This window comes from Panicum virgatum, chromosome 9K (assembly GCF_016808335.1).
Source record: "Panicum virgatum strain AP13 chromosome 9K, P.virgatum_v5, whole genome shotgun sequence".
NCBI classification, from domain to species: Eukaryota; Viridiplantae; Streptophyta; class Magnoliopsida; order Poales; family Poaceae; genus Panicum; species Panicum virgatum.
In genome coordinates this window covers 27,504,984-27,520,782 of record NC_053144.1, presented here as the reverse complement: position 1 = coordinate 27,520,782, position 15,799 = coordinate 27,504,984, and the positions used below count along the sequence as shown (strand labels likewise).

At 41.6% G+C, this 15,799-nt stretch overlaps 1 protein-coding gene across 6 annotated transcripts; it reads right to left on the bottom strand.

Moving 5' to 3' along the window:
• Positions 1–3,250: 3,250 nt before the first annotated feature.
• On the bottom strand, positions 3,251–15,553 carry LOC120651075 (phospholipid-transporting ATPase 3-like). Of its 6 annotated transcripts, none has more exons than XM_039928435.1 (27): positions 15,005–15,553; positions 13,731–13,796; positions 12,959–13,020; positions 12,770–12,851; positions 12,571–12,681; positions 12,304–12,381; positions 12,084–12,180; positions 11,438–11,544; positions 10,631–10,696; positions 10,411–10,532; positions 9,697–9,781; positions 9,545–9,622; positions 9,350–9,466; positions 8,896–9,051; positions 8,701–8,805; positions 8,409–8,551; positions 7,961–8,062; positions 7,815–7,878; positions 7,526–7,738; positions 6,554–6,719; positions 6,356–6,435; positions 5,397–5,636; positions 4,736–4,957; positions 4,496–4,663; positions 4,064–4,426; positions 3,873–3,979; positions 3,251–3,786 (listed from the first exon to the last, which is right to left on the bottom strand). In XM_039928435.1, the coding sequence occupies exons 1-27, from the start codon at positions 15,233–15,235 to the stop codon at positions 3,489–3,491; spliced, it is 3,729 nt and encodes a 1,242-aa protein (XP_039784369.1). In that variant the 5' UTR covers positions 15,236–15,553; the 3' UTR covers positions 3,251–3,488. The 6 variants fall into 6 exon arrangements, with proteins under 6 accessions (XP_039784369.1, XP_039784370.1, XP_039784372.1 ...); XM_039928436.1 differs by having other exon boundaries at positions 3,265–3,786; positions 12,959–13,015; positions 15,005–15,167; XM_039928438.1 differs by lacking the exon at positions 15,005–15,553 and having other exon boundaries at positions 3,265–3,786; positions 12,304–12,386; positions 12,770–12,846.
• Between the last annotated feature and the right edge of the window lie 246 nt (positions 15,554–15,799).

The window sequence follows — 15,799 nt, the reverse complement described above, 5'->3', positions numbered from 1 at the left end:
CTTGAAAGTCCGGGGATGGTCACCAGAGCGGTATGACTGGCTGGAGGAACCGGTCTGACCGGTCTGACCGGTCGTGCCTGATCAGCAGATCGATTTTCTGGTGGAGAGCTTCCCTGCCCCCCCCCCCCCCCCCCGAGTCTGGGACTTCTGACAATGATCTTCAGAGTATCCTTGCCATCATCAGTCTTCTCTTTGATAACTTTCCGGGCAAGGATCTTGTCACTTGTGTTCATCGGTCTTGGATCACCGATGACAACATGCTTCCCCTTAACTCCTTCGGCTTGTTCCGGCCGAATGAGTACCTTTGGATTGTTAAATTCCAGTGTATGAACAGGGAAAGGAGCCTTGTCAATTTGCATCTCAGAAAGTACCAATCGTCCTACATTAATTGCCGATTGTACCTGTCGACGAAAAACATTACAATCATTAGTAGCATGAGATGTAGAGTTATGCCACTTACAATATGCATGTCATTTAAGTTCGTCGGGAGATGGAATAGCATGTGACAATCGGATGTTACCATTCTTAAGCAATTCATCAAAAATCCGATCACACTTAGAAACATCAAATTTAAATTTCAGCTCCTGTTGCCGATTCTTTTGAATTGGCTTGAGAGACGGAACTGAACCGGGTTTGAACTCAGCAGCATATACTTCCTTGCTATCATCATCCGAACTATCCGAATCATGATCAAGAATATGTGTGTTGGACCGATGAGGCTTGAAAGTATCTTTGGTATTTTTAAGTTTAAACTCTAAACCCATGACTTTGACTTGCAAGAAATTCACAGTATGATATTCAAAGCCCTCGAGTTTCTCTTTCAAATAAGAACGTAAACCATTAAAGGACAAATCCTTTTCGGAAATTGTCAAACTAAAACACCGATTTTTAATTTCTTTAAATCTTTTGAAACAATCCGAAGAAGATTCATCACGTCTTTGCTTAATTGATGTTAAGTCCAACAATTTTGCTTCGGTCTCCCCGCAAAAGAAGTGATCATGAAACTTATGCTCCAACTGAGCCCAATTGCGAATAGAATTAGGAGCAAGTGAGGAAAACCAAGAGAAAGCCGTTCCAGTCAAAGATAAAGAAAATAAACGCACACGCAAAGCGTCATTGAAACCGGCTTCTCCCAACTGCAAGACATATTGACTAATGTGTTCCCAAGTCGTACGAGAATTATCACCATTAAATTTAGTAAACTCAGGAATACGCCAACTAGCAGGAAAAGGGGTAAAATCAAACTCGGCGGGATAAGGTTTTTGATACAAACGCGTAGTACCCATATCCACAACAAGCTTACTTTTAATCGCATTTGCCAGATCTTCTTTGAACTTAAGAAAATCGGCGTGATAGTGCTGGCTGGTATAAAACTCAAAAAAATGATGTGCATTAGAATTTCCATGCGCCATCATCTGTGAAGAAGTCGGGATCGGTCCTTGGTTAGGTCCAGATCCTCGAGGCCCTCCCGCTACAGTAGTAGTACGAGGTGGTGTATACAGTGACAATTCATTAGTTCGGCTAGGTGCAGCCGAACCTGGAATTGTTTCGAGAGGCGTCGGCGATGGTACTGAGTAACCGGTCTGACCGGTCTGTGGGACCGGTCCGGCTAGTGCTGTGTGCACGGTCGACGGTGGCGGGGTTTGCCCTAAGAATGAGTTCGATGGCATACCATAGAGTGGTTCAGATGTGAACTCAGGGGTAGCCGAACTCGTATCTAATGAGTTAGGAACTGACATGGGTTGTTTACCTTTAAGCGCATCAACATCACTACTCAATTTAATCAAAATGTCACCCGCAGCAGCTTGTGCAACAACAATCTTTTGATCCATTATGGATGACATTCTATCAAACATATCAGAGGGAGAGAGGCTTACATTGGGGATCTCTTCAATCTTATACTTGCTAAGCTTGAGAGACGGCAGTACGAACTCCTCCACCCTCTTGACGAGGCCACCACGATCCTTCTTGAAGCCTTTCAAGAATTGTGTCTTGGCGTGCTCCTCCACAAGAAGGTAGGCCTTGTGCTCCTCTTCGGTGAGCTCCTCCATTGTAGTCGTGATGATGTTTTCCTTGTCGATCTCTGAAGAGCCCATTTTCTTCAAGGAGTAGATTAGATCGGTTTTAAAACCATATTAATCTTTCCCCAACGGAGTCGCCAAAAGTGTGTTGACACAGAATCGCGCCAACACACTCGAATGCGCTAGAACGCGCAGGAGATCGTCAAAACGATCTGAACCAGCGATGCCCTGGCGGACCGATCTGACCGGTTCCGTAGACCGGTCTGACCGGTGTGGAGCAGAGAACCGCGAAGACCTAAAAACGCGAGCTCGGGAGGGACCCCGTCGGAGCTTGCGCGGCTAGGGTTGCTCTGAGGTCGGTAGGCCACTCAGAACGTCTTCAAACGTCGTCGAGACGAAAGAAGAAAGCAATCTAGGGTTGGAAAAGACTAGGGTTTGAGAGATAAAAAGTAATGCGATATTTTGATTGATTCGATTGGGAATACCTCAATCGGCCTTAGCCTTTATATTTAAAGGCCGGGGAAGTCGTACCCCTCTCCAAGTCGGTTTATACAAGAATTTCCAAAATAAAGCGAAGCCTACTCGGATTACAACTGGACCGACCGGTCTAACCGGTCGGCCTCTGAACTGTCAGAATTGGCTATCAACAATGCAGACCCACGGAGCTAGCGGGAGACACGCAGAGGCGGCCGGATCTGACGCGTCGCGCGGGGAAACGCCGAGGAGCAGCTGGGAAGCGGATGTGCCGGCGGCTGGAAGGGATGGACCGAGGGCGAGGTGCAGAGCTGTCGGCGCCATGCGCCGGTGAGAAGTAGCCGCCTCCCTTTCGTCGATCCAAGTCTTTCCTCTCTGCTTCTCTCTATTTCTCGTCCCTACCTCCCGCCTAATCTCTATCCCTCTCCGATTCTTCGCACGCAGCAGCGGACAGGCGGGAAGTATCGCACGGGAACCCTCTCTTCCACACGCGGGAACGATTTTGGGGGCAGCGGGCGGCAAACTCTGCATCTCGCAAGCAGGGCGTCCGCCAAAGCATGGTTGGCGTCCCACTGACGCCTAACAGAGGAAGGCGGACGCCTAACAGAGGAAGGCGGACGCCATTCGCGAGGATAGCTAGGCGGCCTAGACGCCCAGCAAGCTGCAGCGCCCAAATGCCTAGGCAACGCCTTTAAAACCATGGTGAAAAGGTAACGCAATGAACTTGAAAAATGATGTGCAACATGCCATCAACGTCAGAAAGAATTTGGCTAACTGAATTTCCCATATCACCTTTGTTTGTCTACCAAATATGTTCCTGCGTGATTCTTAACAGCCAATTGGATCAATGCCTACTCTTCATCCGAACACAACATATGGGTGAACAACTGATGAACACGAAAAAGGGCTACAAGGCTACCTATACATACCCCTGTGGTCTGCTATCAAAAAACAGGATGTACAAAACTTTACACAACGTGAGGTCGCATGCAATTAGGATTTCCCTGCTCGTTGCTGCTTCATGCTTGCTCTCCGGGCGACATCCCACGCCTTGTGTGGCACGCCAACGCCTTGCTGTGAGGCAAAGAATGACTCGTAGCCCGGGGAGTCAAAGGCAAAGCCAGTGTGCTTGGAAGATTCTCGAGGGAGCATCGAGATCATGTAGCTCCTCGCTTCCTCTGGGCTTAGATGGCTGGTCTCAGGCAGCTGTACTCTGCTGTACTCGTGGGGTTCGTCCCTGTGCTGTTCCTGGATTATTTGGTAGTCATAGGGGAACAACCATCTTTGAATCCTGATACAACAACAAAAGATCAGTGATGGGTTGCATGATCGATTATGCTAACTAGGTCATAATTGCACATGAACAAGGTATCTTACGATAGATATAGGAAGTCACCAAACAGAGCGATGATCGGAACAAGCAATAGTGTGAGGTAGAAGAAAAAGGTGCTCATCAGAACATAAATCACAAAATACACATTTTCCTGCAAAAGCAATTGTAGTGTAAGTAAGGAAGAAAGCCACCACTGGAATAATAGATTGCTGAAAAATGCAAATAAGTAACCGACCTGTCTGTCAAACGATGTCATTATCGCAGAGTATATGAATATAAACACAAACCAGGCTACTATACTGCCTGCCACACTTATATAATGCCATCTCGTTATAGAGTTGCATGCCATGAGAAGGCGGAGGTTCACAGTCACCACAACACAAGAAAAGGCCATAGTGCTAACATCCCATAGGCCAAGAATCTTGCCAGATGAACCCTGACCATGCCGGCTCGCAGATGCAGTGAAGTAAAAGAACACTATTGACTGATAGAAAGCAAAGAAACCCCACACTGCAATCACTCTCCACTTGAAGAATGAATTCCTGATTCCTTCTTTGTAAAGCTGAGGGTACCTTTTCGACAGTGACGCACTCACATCCTGAAAGGAGTCAGTTTAATGCAATGCAGGAAGGTGGAAGCATAACTTCATAAACAAGAGTAATAATACCTTATCAAATAATCCAACTATAATTACAGGTAGTGCCGTGAAGATAACATTATATAGAGACTGGTTCCAGTCATCATAAAATCGCTGACCAGAAAAGCCAGTTTGGAAAGTGAACCAGAACTGAGTTAGTGTAAATGTCAGATTCTTGTAGAAGAAGTATGTGATAACCTGCAACAGAAAATCTGATATTTAGCACTTTGAACTGTTTGCAGAGTTAAATGTTAGCAATGATAACCATACCTTGCACAGTCTCAAGTAAGACCACCGCCCGTGTACAAGAAGCAAATCAGTAAGAAAGCGAAACTGTGCAATGGCAAAGTCACTTGCCATAACAGCTTGCATTCCTTCTTGGCCACTAATGCCAATCCCAACATGAGCAGCTTGAATCATACTCACATCATTAGCACCGTCGCCAATGCTGAGAGTTATTTTTCGAGCACCCTTCTTAACTAAGCTTGTAACCTACAATATGCATTAAAAGTCAGCATTTGAACTAGGTTATGCAATGAAACTATACAGTCAATCAGAGACTACTGCCATGCTTGAGATATGGGACCAGCAAATCCTCACTTCCTACCTGTTTGTTTTGAGGAACGGAATGGCGTCACAACACCAGAATGGTGCACCACCCTATACTAGATTAGTACATAAGACATAACTAAAGAACCCCTGAAAATGGTGCCCTCAGAATGGTCGTCCATTGGAAATGCTACTCAAACACATGTGTACAGTATGCTAGCTAAAGACCAAACCAGAATAGTACAAGCACCAAGTGCATACTGATTAGTAATATCTGCATTGATTCCTTTTCGGGTCTCGGTGTGTTTCTTACCAACAACAAAATGGTTGTTAATTCTTCCCTGGGGAGGAGGAAAGTCGTAGAGAAAGAAATGTTATTTACCTGTGCCTTCTGCAGTGGAGAAACTCGGCAACATACAACAGAGTGGCAAATTAGACTCAATCCAAGAAGATCCACACGAAGAGTTGGGTCCAGTGCATACATCAGGCATCTACCATCAATAATGAGAGCCAATTTTCTTTCAGGGGTGCTAATTAAAGAATGACGGGCTTCCTCATGGAAGCTTTTCAGACTCTGTTTTACTGAGTCTTTGATAACACGCGCAATTTCCACAGGGTCACCCTGAAAAAATGGACGTGTTATATATGCCACATGTAGGTATGCAGTGAAGTATACACTACTGGCATAAAGTCAATTTACATCAGGTTGCAATCATACAGCTGGCTATTGTTGACCCAAGTACAACGGATAAGAAAATGGGAGCTACATGACACATGCAAGACAACCATCAATGAAACAGGGAGGCTAAAGCACTAAAGAAGCACAATCCATGCAGAAAGATGGAAAAATAATGTGTGCTGTTGTATTTAAAAGAATAATTGGTAGCAGAATAAAAATGTATTTTCCCCAAAACTAGTATCATAATATCGCCCAAAAGTATGCATCACTGCTGTTCAAAAAAGAAGTTACTTTAATACCAACTGTGCACGATCATATACTGACTATGCAAGAAAATAAGCACCATAAGGTATGTAAAAGAGAAAAAAACAAGGTAATAGAGGCCAAAGCTAATATCCAGAAACACGAGTCAAAATAAAGATTAATATCCAATATAAACAAGACCCTATAAATACATAGTACCACAGCAACACAAGTAGTCAAGTACCAAATGAACTTAACAATTTGTATGTCCTACTTTGCATGAACTGTTTGCAGTTAAGCTATCCCATTATTTTAATTTCAATTTTTTATGGCTGACAACTTAACTATAGAAATAACCCAAGTACCCAACTCAAAAAACTATTTATGTTCTCCAAAGAGCAGTAGTATGTGAATCTTACCCTGTCTTCAGCTTCCCTAATAGCATCTGTCTCTGAACTAATGATGAACTGTTTGGTATCATTGTTTACCAAGCTGCATGCTGAATATGACAGATGAAAGAGATATCAGGGAAAGAACATCCAGAATCCAAAATTGATTGAAAGAATAGTTTCAGCAGAACAAGTAAAGCAAACTAATCGATGTAGATGGAAGCTTACCATATGCAATGTTAATTGCTGTTTCCATCTTATCTCCAGTTAACACCCAAATTTTTATGCCAGCTGCACAGAGAGTTTCAATGCAGGTTGGCACCCCTTCTTGTAGTTTGTCCTCTATAGCCGTGCAGCCTATCAATATAAGGTCTTTTTCAATCAATTCAGCCACCTAAAGTAAAGAAGAAAAGAAAATTACATCACAATTCAGCCAGCAATAATAGAACAATTTAGCATCAACTTGAAGGATCGCCTTTTCTTTATACAATGCAGTTAGTCTGTGATTGTGTGATAAAATCACAAAATGCAGAAATATACCAACGAAAAAGGTAAATTCTAAAATAGGAAGGGAAAAGATTAACGCTCAGAAAATATGTTCTCATTTCACAGAAAAAAACAAAGAAAAGATAAAAGCATACCGTTGCTCTTGTACAAGAAAAATACATTTACTGAAATGATTTTAACATAAATAGTGCAGTTTATTGCAAAATAGTATTTAATATCCAATTGGGTATATTCTAGCCACTTAGCATGATTGTAAAAGCATGTGACAACAAGCTAATCAAAACTGCAAGAATCGCATGTGACAACTAACCACTTGCACAGGCAGCACGGCTCATGTAACCATGCTAAAAAAAAGAAAGCCTGAATAAGTTTCACAAATTTGTAATGGAAACGTGAAAACTCTTTCACAACAGAAAAGCTCCAATGAATGTCACAAATAAATTTTTTAGGGAAAATTTGATAACAATGTCTTGAGTTCAAATGTTCCATGTTACTGAATCAAGCTTCCTTCTAACAATTTATGAGGTTAACCCATTTAAATAAGAAATCATCCAAACAAGGGAAGAAGGGATACTACAATTTTTAGATCCATTAGAAGTTCTAACAGAAAGGGACATAATTAAACAAATGCATTGTCATACTGTCATTAAATCATCATAGGATGAAGTAATAGCCAAAAGATGATCCAATAACCTCATCGAGCTTCTTGTCACGATCTCGTAAAGATGACTTTGCTTGAACAAACTTCTCATTCCAGATTTCATATTGCTCCCTGCTAAGATCCCGATAGGCAAGGCAAAGTGTACGCAAGCCAGCAGAACCAAATTGCTCCAGATGCTCTCTGCTCGTCTTTTTCATATCATGATTTCCATCAGCCAATCGTTCATATACGACATTATCAGCACCCTATTTACAAAAAGATTGTTTCAGGTTAGTTAATAACAAAACGGAAGCCAAACCAAGCTTGTCTTTCTTGTATTACCTTGCAATAGAGAACAAGTCTTCCATTTGGGAAACGACAAACCACCGATTGCCGCTTTCTCGTACTGTCAGTACAATAAAATATAAACCACCAAACAATGATTGCATCTCACTGAATTTACATTTAAATTAACGAATAAACCACACCTGTTGAATTCCAGAACATTTAGAATTTCATATGGAACATCTTGTATACTCCCCATCCTTTCAACGTGCGATTCACGTACCATAACTGTTGTTGGTGTACGCCTACAAAACAAGCATAATGTCACCCCCAAAACATTACCATTCAGCAGTGTTATATTTAAGATTACATGAAGGAACAACTCACATAGAACCATAAAACCCGAAGGATATCAACAAATAGAACTATACCTACTCATGGGAAATGCTTACAAATAGGGCAGTGGTACAAGTATTTTACTCAAAAATTTTAATAATAATACCCAAAATATAGATCTAGTGAGGTCTGGCCAGTGGCAGCAAAGGGGCGTAGCTACGCAGGTCGGCAGGTGTGGAAGCACGATTGCTCATGTAATACTGGATATAACATAGAAAAATAAAGATGTCTGAGAATCTAAGACAATAGAATTACCTGTAAAAGAAGAAACCAAAATTCTTAGCAGCAGCAACAAGTGCAGCCTCATCTGGTGAGGCAGCTTGGTATGTGATCTTTTCCGGTGTCTCCTCACCCTCTGGAAGAACTGTATGACAGATTGCAAGGCATCTGAAGAATTCCTGAAAATAAAAATAAGACGAGCAAATAAATGATAGCTTTCCAGCACAAATTAGAATTAATCATAGTATCTGAATCAGCAAGAAAAGAATTTTAAAATGGCTTTTCACACAGGAGTAAAAATTGCTTCAAAAATACCCCAAATATCTACCTTGCAAGCTTCAGGATTAGGTTCATTTCTCCACGCACCACGCATGATTCTAGCGTCATCGAAGTTAAATCCTTTCTCATGAACTGCACTGGCTGATCTTTTACCCTATGAAAGTGGATAAAGGAATATAGATATTGTTCATTTTGAAAATACAATGACACAGTTTTGATGGCTTCAACAACAAAGAAGTTGCACCTCATCATCATCGATTTTGATTCCAGCCCGCTCTGCTCCTCCTTTCTCAATCTCAGTAATGCCAGTTCCATACATTTCTCCACCAATAGAGCATTTAAAGAACTCCATCAGATTTCTTGTAAGCGTTCCAGTTTTGTCAGAAAATATATATTCAACCTGAAACCATAATGTTAATGATAAGTTCAATCCAAAGTAAGCGAAATGTGCAAAAAATGTATTTATTTGTAATCACTAAAATCTGACAACAAGATCCCACTTTGCATTCAGTTTAGTCTCATAAAAAATGGAATGCCCCATGATTGTGTATCAGCTTGAACAGAATCAAGCCATTCCACATTTTTGCTCAGTGGACAAATCACATTCCACAAGAACTGTCAATTCATCCGGACGTACCAAGCTCGTCTTGGGTCGCTTGAAATTGAAAGAGGATCAAGGGACAAAAGGGAAAGATTACCTGCCCAAGCTCCTCATTAAGATTAGAAGTCCGTGCCAAAGCGGGGGTGTCGCTCTCAGCATGGTACATGTGAAGATCATTGTTAATGAATTGTGTGCACTGGATGAATTTGATCATCTGGCAACCAAAGGTAACATAAGCTCCAACAGTCCGAACATAGGATAGGACATTCTAATAACAAGTTGAACAAAATACCTCAATGGACACATAAAGAGAAATTGGGATGATCGTCGAGTATAGGGTTATTAGAGTAAACATGGTTAAAATGGTCACCTGCAGCAGAAGTAGTGTTTTAGAGCAACATGTACAGACTGGGTACAAGAAAATTTGTCTAAAATAGTATATACCACAAATCTGTTTTTGGGATTGAACTGGTCCTCCACCTTCCCACGCAATCCAAGATAGAAGTACTTTTCATTAATAAACACACCACTGTTGACAAAAGGAAAAATAGGACAGATATATCTTTGATCAGCAAAAGCAATTGTATGTAAAGAAAACTTGAACTAGCTGGGCCGTAACCCTTTTATTAGATGAAGATGGCATGCACTTAGTGAGTTGTGTTATCTAGTTACATAATTTCATTTTTTATGCTAACAAGGAATATAAATTTAAATGGTAGCCAGTGACCCAACCACAACTATGTGGGGAGCTCTCAGCTAAATAATTATGAAATTATGTTAATTGACTATGCAAATGTAATAAGTATCCAAAACGTTAACCTAAAAGGAAAAGCAAATGTTCCAAAGAAACACTCCTTCCAGTGACAAGTTTTGGACATGACACACCCTCCATAACATAACCTTCACCACCAATTCTACTGCAATACTTTTGTGAAGCTTAATAACTTAAAAAATGTGAGTCTTGTTCGTGATAAATCAACTTGTATAAGTTTAATATGAACTTATGAAGAAACTTGCTTCCCAAAGGAAAAATAGTTTGACTACATATATTTTATGATGATAAATGACATAGGTATTCATAAATGAAGCAGGCATGCTGTTTTGACATCCAAGAGTAATAAGTATATTAAATAAGAAGCGGATTGCATGAAAACTGACCTTCCAATGGCACCAATAACGCACATTGAGAAGAGGGTTGCAAAAAGAGCAAGGATAAGCTTGTCTAGCTTTTTTTCCAATGTACTTCTTTTGGAGGGGACGTTCATAGAATTCATCATAACCTGTGACAGTTTTCCCACTGGTGTAAATTCAAAACATGATAAAATCACAAGTTCAGATTTCCAAATCAAATATACAGGGAACAGAATGATTCCCATACTTTTGTCTCATGCCCAGTGAATATGACAGCCCCAACAATGTATTCTGTATTACGAAGGCTGCATCCCTGTAGCAAGAAGGCAATGATAAATGTTCTCTCAAGATATTTGTTTGTGCGTGAAAAAGACTAGACCATTAAGTGTGCACGAGACACAAATCAATCTGATGTAAGCAAACATTAGAAAGATAAAAATGAATATTTAAGTATCGCTAATGCCGTAATGCATGAGGATGGTGACTAGAAAAGAGAAAGCAGTTTTTAAGCATAAATCCATGCAAGACATGAAATATCAAAATTCACTGGAGCGCTAAAAGAATGTTCTCCTATCATGGCAAATGAACTCTAAGCACCCTATAACATGGAGCAGAGGATATTCTTTAAAGTCCCCAAAGACTATGGTTATAAGTAAGGCCATTAATTTTCAATCTTGAGACCCACAGACTATGGTTATAAGTATAAAGCCACTACTTATCAATCTTGAGAGACATAACTTTCACAATTCGCTTCTAGTATAGTATATTTTTCAAATTAAACATGGTACAGTTGTGTTATTATGCACTTCACCAATAATAGTCATCCTAATTCTCAAAGCTATGAAAATTTCATTTTAGAAGCATTTCATGAAGGATCTCAACTCTCAAGAAGGCATTATCATGTGGCTAATCTAGGGAACTCCAGAGGTGTTGCTGGTCACAGTGAAAAGGATTTGAACAATGGGTTATCAAATAGCTTGTCATGTCTCAAATCTAAGAACAAGCAAAAACAGTATGGTTTTGAAAGAAAAAAAACATGGGAAAAAAGGCTTACCCGTAGGAGTAACTGGTTTGGTGAGAGAGGTATAGTCTGCTTGTCCACAATAAGGTTTCCAGTAAATGTATAAAGTGAATTGTTTGGCTGTTCACACTGCACTTCACCTGTAATCCGTTTATCTAAGTTAAATATGAAGCCCTACGTCATTAACTCATTTCTCAAGCAAAAATTAAATCATTATAAGTCATCTGTCTGCCATACAACATACTTCTATCTATAAGTGATTTCATCCCATACTACTTCTTACATCGCCATTCTAAGCTCATTTGTCCTATGATAAAAGTCTACATTGAATGATCATTTTACTATGACTAGATTGGATTCCTGCTGTCTTGACTTTGTATCTTGCTTAGCCTTCCTGGTGGGTGATTGTGGAACTGGAGATGGGTTCAATGGATGGTTACTCTAGCCAGAGTTCAAAACAAGAAAGAAGTCCAGCCACTCACTTTGTTGGGCGAACTAAACTGGCCAGTGAAAAATATTTTGATTCCAGAGGAAGAGTGAGAATATACATAACAAGGTCCTTACTTCTTCAAGTTACATAACACAGGACAAACATGAAGTTAAGGAAAAGGACACAGCTTCCTTAATTCAATCAACTACAAACTAAAAGGTCTAAAACATAAAATAGAAGGCACAAAACCTTTGAACCCGGAAGCCTTTTCAGGAGTAACGAAGTCCCAAGTTCTCTCCAAAGCCTTCCTTATTTTCAAATTTGTTTCCCCATCAAGATTTGCTGTCTGCGATAAAATTTTCATCTAAAATCAGTGAAAGATTTTTTTTCTCCCAAGCATATTTATTAGGTTTACAGTTGAATAATTGAATTGAGAAACTAAATAAATAAAATATTAATGAATATGGACCTCTATGTAGCAAACACCATCAGGGTTTGTACTGGATAGGAAGAGCAAGTCAGCAGGGAAATAACCATCTTGCTTGATCTGCACTAAAGAAGTGCCATCGCTATTAGCTTTTTATGCCATTAGAGCTCATAATAACATAAATAGAAAAAAATCATAGCAATTACTTTCAAAAAGGAACATGTTGATTAACTAATAAGATACTAAATTGGCATTTCAGACATAACATGATTAACTAACAAGATGCTAAATTGGCATTTCAGACATTACCCTCACAATATCTCCAACCTGCAGTCTTTTCCATGGAGTACTTTCCCAACGTTGACCTTGCAATATATCGACATGTGCATTGTTAATTGACATATCATTCTGGAAACGTTTCTGTACAAAGAGCAGCAAAGAAAAGGAATAGGCATCAGGTTTCTTAATTTAAGCATGGCAGAACAAATTAGTGAATAGCAATACTAACCCAATCCTCAAAGGCTTCCTTGATGAGAGACACCAGTAGCACGAGACTTAAGGGAACAACATTAGTGACAGGATGAACTGGACTGAGAACACAAGTGCAAAGTTAAATCAATGCTGAAGGAAAGCAAAAAATAAATGAGCAAGTTGATTCATAGACCAGGAAGATACATTGAGAGGAGGAGAGAGAGACCTTATAGGTGTAGTTGACAGGATTGAAATCATGAGAAAGTAAAGATTTGCAACCCGCCTGAACTGTCAGAGCAAAAGACAAATGAATTACGGCAGGTTTTTCTGGTCAAATACTTCTGCATGATATGATGATGATACTTTATGTTGCAAAAGCCTGTTTGTTGGGCACGGGAAACGTGAATAACACTCATACTTTGATTAAATGAAAACTGTATATGAAGCTCATTAAAAAGCTTATCTCCCCTTATCTAACAAGGCTGTGAACTAGGAAGATACGGATATGAAAAGTCACACAAATCAGCTTAGATTGTACTGAAAGCACAGTGTGCGTTAACATCAACCAAGATAGTACAATTTGGCAGCAAGTGCATGATATGAAAAGACAATAAAATCAAATATTAAATTCTCTGTAACATTTGGCAACCAGGTAGACGTATCATCAATCCATTGCAATTTGCTAAGCCAATTAAGAGATCCAAAGATGATCAGAAAAGGAACAATTTTAGGAGAGATCAATTTGCACAGAGGAAAATTGACCATATGTGTTTTGTTGAGTTAAGAATATGTCCATATTCCTTCTTAAGACAAATTAGTATTTGTGGAACAGAAAAGAGGAGCAAAGCAAATTCATTCGGTTGCACATATGAAATTTGATATACACAAATAGTGTCTTTCCATTTTAAAATGAAGGGAAAATTGCTATGCAGATGCTGAATCTCAAGAGGTTGCTTGATCAGTAACAAGTGTGATGAACAAAAATAATGTATTAATACCTGCTCAAATAGTCCTTTAGGTAAGAAAGTCAGGATACTGTACTTTGTAGTCGACACAGAATTTCCCTGGAAATACAAATAAAGCATGCAAAAGAATGTTAATCAGGAAAATAACATTAGTTGCCGACAGTAAAGAAAAGTAACACCCTGCCATTGTACTTCATAGAATTGACAATTTTCATGGAAATGGCATCATGGAGGAGGAAAAATGGGCCAATTGTCATGGTAAAAGCGTCAAATAAACTAATGTTTATTGCCACATTGTAAAGTTTGATCTTTACAGTATGAGCTTCAAATAGCCATATAATCAATACTTGATACAAATAAATGGATCCAATGGAGCCCCCCCCCCCACCCCACCCCACCCCCCCCCCCCAAAGCCTCCCCAAGAATTTTCAACTATGAATGAAGAGGAGGAAGAAGAAAAGGAGGAGGAGGAAGAAGAAAAAGTGAGGATGGAAGAAGAAGAAGGGAAAATTAGCCCCCCCCCCCCAGGTTGAGATTCTAGATCCGCCACTGAATGGAAGGGGGGTTGCCATCGTGTGATGCACCAAAGCTCCACAAATACACATAATTATACTGCGGCTGCAGCATTTACATACGAAAAAAAGGATTTACCAACAGGACCAATTCCAATACAAACTGCAAAGGAAATAACCTGAAATCAAACAAACAATCTGCGGTGCTGGTGTTTCATTGACAATTAACCACAGTTACCAGGCATAGTATGATCCACACCACAAGAATGTCAGTTAAAACATGAAGAATCTTCAGGCAATAGCCACAGATTCTCGCGTGTAAAATTGACGCAATCAAGTGGTTAGCTGGCCACCCCATCCAAGGCAGGCGCACACAAGCTTAGCACAAGGGTTTGCTTGCACCTCCAAGATTAGGGGTAGAACCAAACAGCAAGATGCTGTACCTCAAGTCCACACCTCCCACATGGTGGACGTCTAAACCTTACGGCTGCCTCCCAATAGCACCCTACTACCTTATCGCAATATCGTACCTAACATCTGCCATTTCCCACCTCCTAAAACCAACTGTCTAAACCGCAGGCAAAGCTCCAATCCAACCAGGGCACTCGCGGCTGGGTAGCAACACAAACCTCGCGAATCGAATCCTAAACGAACAGCGCGAGGAACGAGCGAGCTAGCTCATCGCGCCAGACGATCCAGCTCCAACCCAACGACACCACACGAGACGCCACCGAGATCCAACCGGCGGGCCGGCCAAACCGGACGTAGCGGAAACGCGGAGCGGGCGCGGCGTACCTTGTACCCGACAGGCGCGTTGGCCTCGCGGTCGTTGCAGTAGACGGTGCGCACGGTGGGCGCCATCGGCTGCGGCTGCCTCCGGAAGCTGGTGCCCGCGCCGCCGAGCCGCGCCGTGGACTCCCGGCGCACGAAGCCCGAGGAGGAGGAGGAGGCCCCGCCACCGCCAGCCTGCTCGCCGCCCAGCCGCGCCGTGGCAACGCGCACCATATCCTTTATGCGCGCGCTCATCCCGCCCGCCCGCCCTCCCCTCCCCTCCCCTGCCTCCCACCACCGAATCGAACGAGCGGCGCTGAGATCTGGCGGGAGGCTCGAGGACCTCCCAATGGGCTGGGATCGAGCGCGAGATCGGGAGCCCGAGTCAAGCCAGATTCCCGCGGCTTCGGGTGGATTTTGGCGAGGGGGGCGACGGGGAGGGGATTGGAGGCTTGGAGCCTCGAATCTGATCACGCGTCGCCGGGGTGCCCGAGGGCGCGTGGGCGTCAGCTTTTTTTCGCGTGAGCCCGTCTTTCCTGCCTTCGCCGGGGAGAGGAGACCGAAGGGAGGCGAGGGGAAGAGCCGCAGAGGACGTGACGAAGTGGATGGATTTTTGCCAGATGCACCCTAGGGTAATCTGAAACTGTGGGTTTTTTTGAAAGTTGAAACTGTGGGTTTTTTTGAAAGTTGAAACCGTGTGGTTGAATCTTCTTCTTCTCACTCCTTTTCATTTTCCCTCGTCGAAAAAAAAAATCCTTGCCAGAATGAATTTTTAAAGATTAAGACTATTTCAGAAATCCTCTATCTGAGATTAAAAAT

What these genes read in the sequence shown, in the direction of transcription:
- LOC120651075 (XM_039928435.1), bottom strand. Translation starts at nt 15,235, where the DNA reads ATGAGCGCGCGCATAAAGGATATGGTGCGCGTTGCCACGGCGCGGCTG. An exon ending in CTCCACTGCAGAAGGCACAG is followed by an intron (nt 4,958 to 5,396) that starts GTAAATAACATT and finishes TGCATATTGTAG; the next exon opens with GTTACAAGCTTAGTTAAGAA. An exon ending in GGTGACTTCCTATATCTATC is followed by an intron (nt 3,787 to 3,872) that starts GTAAGATACCTT and finishes TTGTTGTATCAG; the next exon opens with GATTCAAAGATGGTTGTTCC.